Source organism: Manacus candei, unplaced genomic scaffold, assembly GCF_025592945.1.
Source record: "Manacus candei isolate 608988 ecotype Guabito, Panama unplaced genomic scaffold, ASM2559294v1 h1tg000043l, whole genome shotgun sequence".
Classification (NCBI taxonomy): Eukaryota; Metazoa; Chordata; class Aves; order Passeriformes; family Pipridae; genus Manacus; species Manacus candei.
The window spans coordinates 2454145-2468448 of record NW_026138091.1 but is presented as its reverse complement, the minus strand read 5'-3'; the positions used below and the strand labels follow the sequence as shown (position 1 = coordinate 2468448).

At 40.0% G+C, this 14304-nt stretch overlaps 1 protein-coding gene across 3 annotated transcripts in view; it reads left to right on the top strand.

Annotated features, from left to right (window-relative positions):
* The first annotated feature begins 7463 nt into the window (after nt 1-7463).
* Nucleotides 7464-14304, top strand: part of ZDHHC17 (zinc finger DHHC-type palmitoyltransferase 17) — a 69163-nt gene continuing 62322 nt past the window's right edge. Inside the window, exon 1 of one of the 3 annotated variants that reach the window (XM_051795330.1) lies at nt 7464-7563. In XM_051795330.1, coding sequence (XP_051651290.1) covers nt 7501-7563 — 63 coding nt within the window. In that variant the 5' untranslated portion in view covers nt 7464-7500. Of the gene's footprint in view, nt 7564-7721; nt 8150-14304 lie in introns of those variants that run through there. The other 2 variants (XR_007905880.1, XM_051795331.1) reach the window with 2 other exon arrangements.

The window sequence follows — 14304 nt, the reverse complement described above, 5'->3', positions numbered from 1 at the left end:
TGATTGAGTTTACAACCAAACAGCACAGTGCTTATACAACATAGCTTGCTATGAGTTGTGCTTCTGTGTGGTGACTCTGCATTACACTGTCTGAAGTCTCTTCATTTTCTCCTTTAAACTGAAGATCTGTTTTGATTTGTTGTCTCTTTCTTGTAAAACCAATATTGTAAAAATCCTTTGAACTTGGTTCTAATGTGCATCTCTGACCATGTGTGCAGCTGGCTCTGCATGATCCCGACCCTGAGCTGGGTTCACATGAACTGGCTCTGCTAATTCTGGAGATGGGAGCCTTAGGGTATTACCCAGCTGGCATCTGCAGCAATGCTGCTCAGTTACTCATTCTGCCACTCAGTCAACACAATGCCTCCATGCTGCACCTGTGGGATGCTGGACCTCAGGTCAACCCATGCCGAGGTCTCTGTGTTCCACTCCATCCTGCAGAGCACTGCTTGTCCCTCCTTGACACAGTAATGCACAGAGAGGCTTTTAAGCAGTTTAGTTGGGTTTGGTTCTCTTTTTTTTTTAGTTTTAATATTGTGTGAGTGTTAGAACCAACTTTGTGATGATGGATAATTATCTGCAGAAGGTGCAGGCTATCATTTAGATTGTGGGTATCTATGTTCTTGTTTGCTTCAGTAGACTACCTTGGGGCAGGAAGGGTAGGAAAATATTTACCACACAACTGTGAGGGAAAATGAACCATGGAGTCAGAAGAAAGGATTTTATAGATCTACTCAGTCTATGAGAGGAGCCCCAATGGCACCACCAGCTCTGTCTGCCTCTGCCCACACTCCTGGGGCTCCTCCCACACTGCCCACCCCATGTCAGCCCCCTCAGGCCATGAGCCCCTGCTCCAGAGATGCCATGGCATGGCCAGTCTCCAGCTCCCCACAGCTCTGCCCATCCTGTCTTCATCTCCAGGGCAGTGACCAATGCTGGGCCTAAGCTGGCCTGGTGGCCTCCCACTGCCCCCCTCCCTGGTCCACTGGGTGCCCAGGCAGCAGCAGCTCTGCTCCTTTGCCTGGGGATGTGGGGCATTGTGCTAGGAAGAATTACTGGGTTAAAAGCTGAGAATGCCAGACATTAGCTGTCAAGAAAAATGAAGATATTCTTAAGAAACTACGCATATGGCTACTAGGTCTGTAATACATTTCATTTCACCTTCATGGAATTATCCCTTCTCCTTCTGAGACAGGCAGGGACTGGGTTAGTGTTCCACAGGGGAGCTCACATCTATGTAATTGCCAGAGTATTCTCAGTTGCAATGTGCCGACCTGCAGCTTCGCAGATGAAATTGATTATTTTTGCTGTCAGCCCTCTCCTGCTCTATTAAAATTCAATTTTATGGTGTAACAATCCCTGTGGACATGTTTTGTCATTTGTTTCCGAGACATGATGGAAACATATATGTGCTTCTAGCAAATGCTGAAACCTAAGAAAAATAGCTTATAAATTAGCAACAGTATGTTAAAGTATAGTAAAATGCTTACTTTTTTGTTACTATGTAATATGCGACCATTTGTAACAGTTTTAAAGCCCAGCTACACACTCATCTTTTAAATACATTCTGTGTGTCAAGCCTTTTAGTTCCTCTGTATTAAAGTGTGAGTGAGCCTTTTTTTCTTTTCCTTTTTATTTTTAGGACCACTAAAAGCCCCAGCAGTAAATGAAGCCCAAGGTGAGCAAGCACCTGCAAGTTCCCAAGTGTTGCCACTTCCCATTACCATCAAGATGTGCAGTTAGAGTGCTGCAAAATCTCTTTAAGTGGTGACACTTTTGAGAACAGGGGCTGAAAGAGTCTTAAACTTTGCAGTAATTCAAGGGGCGTCTGTCTCATCAAGCTGTAGGAATCATCGATGCTATTTTAACTGTGTTACCTCAGCATCTGAAGGGAGATAACACAGCCATTACACTGAAAATGTCTTAGGATCTAGAGATTTTTTTAGAAAAACTTGTGAAAGAGGGTTAAATCATCCAATTCTTTCTGGAATTATCTACATTGCCCATGTTTTCTGATGTTTCTGATCAGGCATGGTTTTTGACTTTCATCTGCAAGCTCAGAAAAGCAGACTTGGAATAATGCATCTGTAGATTTCCATCCTCTCCTAACCCAGATTTTCTCAGCAAATTAGAGATGCATAACAGGACTGTCAGCTTTAATGTGACAGCTCAGTTCTCCTGCATTTATTCCAAAAACAGTGCCCTGGTTCATCTGGTTTATCTCCTACAGCTCCTTGACTTGAATATACCAGCTATGCACCTCCTATACATTTTGATGTCTTTAGTGATTCCCAAATCCACAGTCTAAACATACAGCTTTCTGAACCACTGGTTTGGGGTTTTTTTTTAAGAATTAAAATATTATCATGCAGCATGATGTCTAGCATTGTGTATTGTATATTAGGGATGCATGTTTGAGTTTGCAGTTCAGATTAGCCATTTTCATCCAAGACTTCTGAATGTTTCATATATTTTACTTACTTTATTATTTTAAAGACTGATTGTGGGGCTTATTTCTTCATTTAGTGGCTTTACTATTCTGGCAATCATTACATGAATCTAATAAAGGAAATACAGCCCTAAAACTATGTCCATTTCCCCCTCACCATATCACTGAGTCAATAAAAGAGGCTGCTAATTCTTATTGATTAGTTATGGACAGAAAACTGTTGGTGTTACTACTCTTTCTCATTAAAGCACAGCCTAATTTATGTTGGCCCCCATTGTTAGAGTACTTGCCTGTGTGTAATGGTTATTCATCATAAATTCAGCAAAAACCTAAATCAGATGATAATTCATGCAACACTTTCCATCACAATTTTGAAAGCTTATAATGAATGCTGTTGGCTTATTTTGTCTATCCTTAATTCCAATAGTATAATAAATCTAAAATATCTGCATGGCATCTTTAAGTACTTCAATCAGCCAATTAGTTGTTTTCTACAAAAACAAAACAAAAACCAACAAAGAAAACAAAAAACAAAACCAACAAAACAAAACAAACAAACAAAACAACCGAAAACCCAACCACAGAGAAGTAAAACATCTCCCATGAAAAGCAAATAGTCACCCCTGAAGTGATCTGGCAGTTGGATTAGATGATGGTTGTAGGTCCCTTCCAACTGAGCTCTTCTCTTCTCTTCTCTTCTCTTCTCTTCTCTTCTCTTCTCTTCTCTTCTCTTCTCTTCTCTTCTCTTCTCTTCTCTTCTCTTCTCTTCTCTTCTCTTCTCTTCTCTTCTCTTCTCTTCTCTTCTCTTCTCTTCTCTTCTCTTCTCTTCTCTTCTCTTCTCTTCTCTTCTCTTCTCTTCTCTTCTCTTCTCTTCTCTTCTCTTCTCTTCTCTTCTCTTCTCTTCTCTTCTCTTCTCTTCTCTTCTCTTCTCTCTTCTCTCTTCTCTTCTCTTCTCTCTTCTCTCTTCTCTTCTCTTCTCTTCTCTTCTCTTCCCAAACCTTCCCTTTACAGACCTCCCCAAACCTTCCCAAACCTTCCCGATATCAGAAACTTTCTGGTTTTAATATTTAATTTCCCTTTCTATTACTTTTGATAAAAGTTTACCTCCTTTATATTTTTCCCAGGTTTATATATGTGCTTATTTCACCAGCATTATATTTTACTAATTTTATGGGGAATGCTCCCTACATGCAATTTAATATAGAGATTTGGGATACAATTATACTATGGGAAACTACATGTAGAAAAGGCTCCCTTTAAATGAAATGGGTGACAATTTCACACTGCAAGGGCATTTCCTTCTTCCAGTGGTCAAATGGAAAGTTTGTTCTCCCTAGGAAAGTGAGAGAAATAGCACAAATACATTATTTTTCTGATGTTTCCTATCAAATATCATCATTAGGCCTCTTTTAAGACTAGCAACCTCACAGAGTGTTTCCAAGGGAGCAAGAGACTATGTAACGAAAGAACAGACTTCCTTGGGCATAGACATCCTGTTCCATACTAATAGTCCTGCAAAACACCTATCATTTGTGGACCAGTAGACAAGATTAGTCACTCAGGTTTCATTCATATCCACACAATTGTCAGAGCCCTGAAATATTATCTCTTCTAAAGATATTCATTCTCGTAGGGCTAGGTAGGGTACTTTTGACTTATCACCTACTTTTGTACTGAGACAGTCCAATACTTTCACTTAAAGTTTTGGTCTGCATGAGAATAAATACTTAGCTTTAATCATTATATTTACTTGCAAAGGTAAACATAATTTGCTCGCACTTCTAGTTGTGGTAGTGGTAATAGCATAATACAGTAATAGCATAATACAAAACTACTACTAAGACATGTATGCTAAATGTTTTTCATTTCACTGTCACACTTCACAGTTTAGTAGAAGATAGAATCTAAAATAGCTGCACAGTCATCCCTAATACTGAACAACGTGTACAGATGTGTATTCTATAAATATGTCTTATCTCTGCCAAAGGTGGTTTTTTTCCCTGATGATTTGTTAAAGAAGATAAAATTCATGTTGTAGAATAGAGAATCCTAAGACTTCGTGCTACTTACTTCCCAGTTTGGCTGTCTTTTGGCTTATCTGAAAATTAAAAGGTATCCAGACCTTGTGCCCCTTTTCACATTGATTTATGTAAAGTAAAAGTAATGGAAGAAAATCTCTGTGTCCGTGGTACTGGTGAATTGTTTTCCTTTTGTGGTAATAGAACCTAAAATAACTTTCTAGTGGTTATGGTGTTTAACCAATATTATAGACCTGTCTTTATTGCATGCCTAGTAAGTAGAACTGGATAAAACTCTTTGGTCAATATGAAAAGCACTTCACACATCAGTTATGGACCATTCAATGCAATCACATAGAAGAGCATTTTCTGCCATTGATCAACAATAATTCCTGACATTTATAAGGCATCTTTAATCAGAGAGATAAAATTGCTCTGCAATGATAATAAATTCCCAAAGTACTCCCCTGACTTAGAGGAAAAAGTATTTGATTTACAAATGAGCAAAGTAAATCACAGAGGAGTAAAATAATTGTTAAAGGTCAGATAGTGAATTTTCTGGTAGAGGCCAGAAAAACATCTATCCTTACAACCTTTTAGATTTGTGGAAAATAGGGGTAAACTTTGTTACAGTAGCAGATTGCTGGGTTTGTATCTGCCATTTGCTTACTCTGCACTGATGTTAACTTGTCTGTAATGACAAAGCAAGACAGTGAAGAACCGTTTCCATGTAATTGTATTACAGATTAGGAGAAGGCAGGGAATGCTTGAAGTGTGGAAAACGTTTTAAACTTCTGAACCACTGCTAGCTTTTGAATGAAAAGCTCTAGTGCAGAGACACCTTAGCACATTCCCGTATTCTAGTTCTGCTGTTCCTTGGTGGTAAAAGGGACACTTGGTTCTAAGAAGGATATAATAGGTTGCACATGAACTATATACACAGACAAGGCCTCAGTTTTATGGCAAAAATTTTGTGTACAGATATATCTGGGAACAGAACTGGTTTTGAAATGTGTAGACCTGTGAAGAACAGGCTATAAATACCTAGACAGATGTCAGAGTATGTGTTTACAATGTAGTTCAGAGCCATGGGATGAAGCATACATTCTTCAGATTTGCAAGGAAAACTGATCTGTGTAGTAAAAATACTATAATGGTTTTTGGTTATTTTATCACACTTTTATTATAAATAGGAGTGATGAACTGTCGTGATTGATAGGATGTCTATTTCTGGGGTTTGCAGGGGGTTGAAAACCCTCTTCCTTATGCAAATCAAATTGCAAATTATATCTAAACCCTAGTACGTTTAATAATATAGACAGTTAAAAAAAGATCCTCTCCTGTATACTCTGTGTCTTGTTCTGCTCTTTTAGCACTTCAGTCCTTATGGTTTCAAATATGTGCTTTGAGACCTGTTTCACACCCCCAGTTTCTAGATCCTATGTCATTCTTCTTCTTGGCAATTTTGAATTTAAATATACTGCAAAAAAAAGATATTTATGGTTTAACATTTTAATAATGCTGCAGTCAGATTTTATTAGTGCTCCTCTGTTACATTTTGCATGAGATAGGAAAGAGTAATGAAGAGAATATCATTGCAGGGTTTTAGGCTTATGAGCTTAACGTATTATGATACAACAAAATGTATTATCTAAAGGTCCCTTTCTCACAAAGGCTAATGGAACCACCATAGATATAGCAATACAAAGCAGCAGTCAAACCAGTGATAACATTCTGCAATTGCAAAAACATTTTTTATTAAAATGTAATTTATTAAAAAAATAAATTGAAATAAAGACCTTTGGGATTTCTAATCTTGGCTGTATGTGCATGACACAGCCTGTAAGAACAGAAATGACCAGTTAAACATAACCAAACCTATTTTATAATTTGTCCCCTGAATCTGCAGCAGAGACTCGGCCATCTGGACAGTGTTGCGTGTGTTGGGATGTAAGAAACCACCAGTTTGGGTAGCAGCGTGCCCCAGTTAGGTACAAATGATTGGAAGGAATCGCTTCCAGGCATCCTCAGGACTCTTGGGGGTTTCGAACATTCCTGCATCTGAGAGCAAAAACCTTATTAAAACCTTCTGGGTTTCTTCCCATGCTCTCTTTGCTACCTAGCAGGCATGAAGATAATTCCCAAAGAAGAATGGACAGACATTGCTTAGCCTGGAACCAAATCTACAGTAAGTGTACATGGGAGCTCTCCTTTCGCTTACATTCCAACTTGTAATGAACTTAATTAAGCTGTCTTCCCCAACATAAACTGTAGTAAACATTGATTCCAGGAGTACTGAGACTGGTATCTCCAAATATATGGGGTATGTACATACATATATGCATATACCATATCTAGTATACACACACACATATACACAAACACATATATGTACACACACAGACCCATACATACACACACACACATATATGTACACACACATATACATAAACACATATATGTACACACACATATACACAAACACATACACGTACACACACAGACCCATATACACACACACATATATGTACACACACATACACATATACACAGACACACACAAACACATACATACATACACGTACATACATACACACACACACACACTCTTACATACACACACACACACACACTCTTACATACACACACACACACACACACACACACTCTTACATACACACACACACTCTTACATACACACACACACACACACTCTTACATACACACACACACACACACACACACACACACACACACACACTCTTACACACACACACACACACACACTCTTACATACACACACACACACACACACACACACACACACACACACACACACACACACACACACACACACACACTCTTACACACACTTACATACACACACACACTTACACACACACACACACACGAACAGGCGGATTTCTCTCCGCTATCTCGGGCCGTGAGGGGAAGGGGGTGCGCGGGTGCGCGTGTGCGCGGCGGGCGCGCGCACAGTACCCGGCATGCAGCGGGCGCGGGGCTGGCAGGAAGATGGCGGCGCCGCTGGAGGAGTACGAGAAGGAGGCGGGCTGCGTCCCCATCCTGCACCCGGAGGTGGGAGCGACCCGCCAGGCGGGCTTGAGGCGCGGGAGCGGGGCTCAGGGCGCGGCCGGGACGGCGCCCCCGCCGCGGGGGGCAGCGGGGCGAGGCGGGCGGGCGGGGTACGCGCAGGGCGGGAGGTGCGCCGCCGTCCCACGCCGCCGGCCTGGGTGTGCGCGGCGGCGGGCCGGGGTGGGCAGGGCAGGGCAGGGCAGGGCAGGGCGGGGAGGCGGCCAGGCGGGGTAGCGGGTGCGGGTGTCAGGAAGCGGGGCAGGGTCCGCCGCGGGCCCTCCCGTGCGCCCTCCCCGGCGGTCCCGCCCGCCCCGGGCCGGGGGCGAGGCGGTGGCGGGGGCAGAGCCGCCCTGGGAGGTGCCGCGGTTCCGGCCCCGGAGCAGCAGCGCTCGGTGCCCGGCCCCCGGCAACCCGGGAGGCGGCGGTTCGGAGGTGGAGAAATAAATGTTTCCCCTTGGTTTTGGCTGGTACTGGCCCGCGGGTCGGGCCTGGCCCTGTCCAGTCCATCTCGTGTACCGTGGCTTTATTTTGAGAGCAAACGGTCTGTCTTGGCCAATATATGGGCCTCGCTGTGCGAGAATGGTTACAGGTAACATGTAGAGGTCGTTTCGTGACATTTTTTTTTACCCTTCTGTTATGCCGCCCACCTTTGACAGCAGTATGCGTGCATTCTTGAGCAATAGTATGATTGTTTTGAAATGTATTTTAAATAGTTTAGAAAAGCTTTTACGTGTGGATTTGTCATCTGATACATTAAGGACTGTAAGAATTGATTTTTCAGCCTACAAAACAGATAAGTGCATATGCTAGGCTCCAGTTTTTGCTAAGCAGATGGTACTTTTTTCCTTAAACAGCATCCTAAAAGACACTTTTAGTTTATTTGGTGACTGAAGAGGCTCTATGGGACTCTATGTGCGGTTGTGTATCCTACCCACTCCAGCTCTCTAAATTGTGCTCGTGACTTTAGAATAGACCCATCTGTTAAATAGCAAAGCAATAAGCCCCAAATAAGTGTCTTGATTTTTTTTTGGGGGGGGGATTTATTTTAAGTGACACGTGTCGACTCTTGCTACATGTTTCTTCAGACTAACTGGAGAAATACCCTTGTTAGCAGTGTCTGATGTTTTTCAGAAGTGACACAAGTTTTCAGTAAGGATCCAGACTGTGCGATGTTGATGTTCTTTGAAAGAAACTGTTCTTAACTTGCAGAAACTTTAGATGGCTAGTCTAAAAGTATAAAATGGAATAAAAAGCATCTACAGACTGTCAGAAAACCATTGTGTTTTAAAGATTGAAGAATAGTATTTGTTAAATTAACTTTGAGTAGTTTAAATTGGTGATTTTAACTAGTTAATGTGGTAGAATTTTGTAATATTCCCTTGATGTATAAAGTTGAATGTGTGTACAAAAGATGGGGAAGGAAGTTAATATATATTGTGTGCTGTAACATCAACCTGAGTCTTTTAATATGCAATAAATATCGCTTGTCTAACTAGTTTGGAGGGAATTTTATTTGATTTTTCCAGAAATGCTGAGTCTCTGGATAGGCCTTATTCACAGGGTAGTGTTTACATGGATTTCAGTGGGCGTTTCCTTATTCCTTAAAATCTGTTTGTGCAGATAAGCTTTAAAAGAGAAGGATGTTTTTCATGGTGGTGGTGAGACAGACCGGGTTTTAACAGACACTCCAGAAATGCTCTTTTAAAAACTTAAGGATTCTGTGCCATAGCAGAGTATTATTGTCACAGATCTGCCTGCTGAACAATGAAGTGCATCTGTGTTCAGTCACTTTTGAAGGTCAGGGGCCTTGATACCCAGTGATTTCCATTTTTTAAGAAAATATCACTATGTCTTTATGCAAGTAGTTATATTGGAGCATATAATCAGTTCCAACATTTTTATACATTTAAAACTGATTTTTACAGGGCTATCAAAATTTCCACCAGTTTTTTTTTATGTTTCATGCTACTGTTGTCTGTGTTGTCTGTCTTTTCCAGGTATTTTTTCTGTGCCTTTTTCTTTTATGAGACTTGCTTCTTACTGTTTTGTGTTGACTTACTGTGCTGAGTAATTTAGATTACTTTCAAAATTTTTGAGTGTAGGTCCCACTCTTTTCTTCCAGTTGTAAGATTGTTGCAAGATTACTAGTGGAACAACAAAGCTTATGAAGATAATTTTAGTGGTGAAGTATAACAAATAAAATCAATTACTCATGTAATGTTTGTAGAATGATCTTATAGTATGTGATAAATGCATGGAGAACTGCTGGTTAGCTGATACATCTGGTTGTTAGAAAGGATTATTCCTGGATGTCATTGTTGCTAGAAGTCTTGGAGGAAGTAGTCTACTAGACTCAGATTTTTTCATTAGTATTTGGCAGTTATGTCAAAATTACCATTAATAAAACTTGCAGATGAACAAGACAGGTAGGTGCTAAGCAGAGAGGACAGAACTGTACAAAACTGTCTGGAATTCATGTGAAGTTATGCCAGTAAACCAAGGTCCACCTTAGTGCAGCTGTATTCAAAATAATGCATTGAAGATAGCGAACATAGGCATGGGATTCTGTCCCAAAATTTATTGACTGGTAGATGCAAATATGAACCATCAGTTCAGCAGAAGTTCCCAGTATAATGCTTTGATTAAAAATATGTAGGAACAAGGAGATGACTTTTTGCTCTGTGGTAATGCTAATGATGAAGTTTTGTCTTTAAAAGTCATTGTTAAATGATGAAGGGTTAAAAATAATAATGCCTTATGGTAAAAGGCTTGCAAAAACCTCGTTCACATTGTTTGAAATAGTGAGAAGCATCTTATTTCCCCCCATCTGAATATTTTTCTACTGAGATCTAGTGCTTTATTCAGTTTATACTTAACAAGATCCAATGACTAGAAAGTGAAGTTGAATGGGATCAAATTGAAAGCCACAAGTGGTAAATGCTGAAGGTGAGTAATCATTGTAACAAAGAAAGGAGGGCAGTGATAGATTATCCAGCTCTTGATGTTTTCATCAAGGGCTGGATCATGTTTCTTGAGTTTGGATGTCTTTCTAGGGACCAAATGCAAGTTTTTGAATTCCACAAATGGATAACTCCTCAAATATGTCAATACAGAGGAGTGTAGATTGTGTTGGAGTGACTCTAATTCTGTGATTGATGTACCATCTTTTTCATATGAAATTTCATACATGAATTCTTCTGCAGGATTGTTAAGTGCATGGATGACCAAAGGGAGCCCTGTGGATGTTGGTCTCAGTGTGGACCTGGCATTGGCTGCCCTGCAGTGTGATATGGTAGCTCCGTTATGAGACATGCAGAGCACCCTAGGATGGCACAGTAACACTGGACTAAGTAGTCCCTGTTGGTTTGTTTCCTTCTCCCGGTGTTCATGTTTCTGGTGACAGAATGGCAAGTCTGCTTCCTTTTATGCAGTGTAGCCTTAGGAGGGGAATTCTACTCATGCTGTTTGTGCTTGTTATCCTTTGACTAAACTATTTTAATAGGCCAGTGGGCCTTCTGACTTTAAATTACTTGGGCCTTCTAAATAAGAACGACTTCCTGACTGTGCTGTGGTAGGTGATGAAAGACTTGGATGTTTTATTCTGAAGTCCAAAGGGTGGGAAAGGGGGAAATCTTTAGGAAATAGATTTTGTTTATATTGCTTCTTTGTGTTTGGAAGATATTCTATATGTGTGGCCAAATATGGGCTGAACTGTCAGAGGTATTTCAGCTGTTGAGGGCTGCGTCCCTTCCTACATGGTGAGAAACTATTACTGGGGAGGAAGATCTGTTTTGTCACTGCAGTGTAATGCATCCACCAGTGTCAAGTGGTGTGGGATATATTTAAGAAAGATTGAAGTTATTGGTTATTACAGATCTCTTTTGCCATTAGAAAAGTTTTGGCTGAGAACAGTCTTTCTACAAAGTTGGAAGAAAATTTTAAGAGTTATGGGCTCTGTCTGACAGGGATTTTTCCAGATGGAAGCCTTCATTTTTATCTTTGTTTCTCTCCCTGTGGTTCAATTTGTAACTACCTAGGAAGCATGATATCTTCTTGTATTCCTTGTTGGTGGTTTGAAGAAAACAAATAAACCTATTGTAGATAGCTTTGACTCTAATTTCTTCTGTTTAAAATGTCAGTGAAAGGCCTGACTTTACAGTCCAACTCTATTCTCTATGGAGTTCCACAGATATTGTTGGAGGTGTACTGGAGTGCAAATTATTCTTAATTGTCATGTACAGGTACAGGAGTTACTCTGTCGTTTAGTCAGGATCACTCCAGGGATTAGTCTTAACATTTGTGAGCTCGTTCAAAGATCAGGTATCATTTGTTATATTATTTAAAAAGGAGAATGGAACTGTGAAGTCTCAGACAAATTAGCATGCTTAATATTGAAGGTTGAGCCTTACTTTGTGTATCATGGGTAGCTTTAGAGATTGAGGCCAGAGAGGACTGCAGATCTAATCCAACCTTATATTGCAGGCACTGAGGGGTTTTTTTAATCTTTTTTGCCAGAATACTACTTAAAAGTATCAAAGAAAATAAAATCCTACAGTAATAGATCCCTACGCTGCTGTTACAGTCTGCAGTCCTGATGACCCTTTTGAGTCTCTCGTATTCTTTCAGTGTTTTCATGGCTTTGCTCTCTCTTTAGTGGCTCTTGCAGGACTGAGCTTGAGAACCGAGCGCTGTTGTAGCAGTCACACAGTTGCTGTAGTAAAGCACCCTCTGGATACCCCATCCTTAGAAGTGTTTCAAGGCCAGGCTGGATGGAGCTTTGACCAGCCTGGTGCTCCTGCCCATGGCAGGGAGGTTGGAACTTTAAGGTCCCTTCCAACCCACGCCATTGCTGATTGCTCATACATATATTTATACTGGTCTTGTTGGGAACTGCATCACACTGGAAACTTGTGCCCAGATAATGACCCACCTCCAAGTCTTTTCCATCCTTTCGAGATAATTTCTAGGATTGGCCTTCATTTTTAGATAGGACTTTGCTCTTGTTTATTTTTAAAAAACCTTAGTCTGGCCTGTCCCAACCCTCTCCAAGTTGTATCAGAATACCGATACACAACATTGTATCAGAAACACAGTATTACTGCTTTCCCTTGCTCTCCCCCGCCTTTCCCCACCCCCGCAGTAGAATTTACGTCTGTCTGCTGTTTACTTCTGGGTTGCAGACAATGATGAAATATGGTGGGGTTAAGGTACAAGCTCTGAAGAATGCTTAGTGTCCTCTCAGTAGTGTTTTCATATTAACACTTCTCTGAGGTTTTAAAAATGGGAGCTACTGAAAAGACCAAGAGGATATTTTTGAACGGCATAATCCTTAACTAGGACAGTATGTATAACAGTCACAAAACAAACCATAAGCATAAAACTTGTTCACCTCTAGTTTTAGTACATGTGACACACACCAATTAAATTTCTTTATATTCTAATTTCTTAATTAAAATATCAGACAATACTAAATCAAACACTTTGGACACTAACTGTGCTTGACCATTACTACTACTTTATCAACTGAAAGTGCCAGATTTAATTTCCTGTGAAGCCATAGTATTAGTCCTTGCTAGTCTACTACATTACTAGTATTTGCTTTTTTGTCAGTTCTGTATCAAGAACTAGAAAAGCCAGCAACAGCTTAAAATGCTAATCGTACATAATTCATGTTGTCTTCTATCCAGATGACTTGAGTTTCTTTTGGCGTAATGAAAAGCCATTCATTCACATGTTCGGTTCATTCAAATATTCACATCTTTTGGACTATGTGGTTGGCCTAAGCAACCTATATTTTAAAGAAGTGTAATATTTGTTGTTCTGTTAGAAAGCATTTTGTTATGGCAGCAAGATATGATTTAAATTTTTTGTCTAGACTGTTTTTGTTCTGCACTTATTGAACATTTCCAAATTTGTGGGGGTGTTTTTATTATAGTTCTATCATTCTTACTTTGTAATCTTCACAACTTTTGTTAATTTCTTTTGTTGCTAGGATGATGCTTGCCCTTCTAGGGATAGGGATGTATTGTATTCTTTTGCTAGCATTTCAGGTTTTGGTATTTTTCTAATTTGTCATGGTCATTGTCAATGCTTCTCTTGCTGTTTTTATAAGTTTTTTTTTTTTTACAGTTGTTTTCACTTCCCTTGTAAACTGCAGTTTTTCACCACTGGGCTTTTTCTCAATGATAAAATTGTGGGTTCTTGGGCATCTAGTAAAACACTTAAAATAGATTTCAACTATTTACAGGGGGTTTTTTACATATTTTGTTTTGATTTGGGCAGTAATTGATTTTTAACTTTCTGAGACATACCCTCTTAAAACATCAGTGATAAATGTCTGATTTGACCCAAATTTGTGTTGATTCAGTTTGTCTTGTTAAGCCTTGTTAAGCACAGGCTTTATTTCTTTTAGATTTCACAGAAGATTAGTCTTTCAGCAGCATTTGTTTCACTGTGTTTGCCTGTTTGCTCAGAAAAGTAATGAGACTTTATAAATGTGGAAGAGGGTTTAGGGAATTAAAGAGGAAAATGTTTGCTGTTTGCTTGAAAATTGAACAATATTGCCGTTGGTACTGACATGTTTAGGTAGGAACAGCCTCAATAATTGATATTTCAGCATGCACACTGTTCTCTATGAGTATAACAAAGATTTGATTTTCATGGTATCCTTGTAGTTGAGAGAAAACTGGGCTCTATGACAAATGAGACTGTAGAGCAAAGCAGAAGGCTTTTTCTGAATCAGAG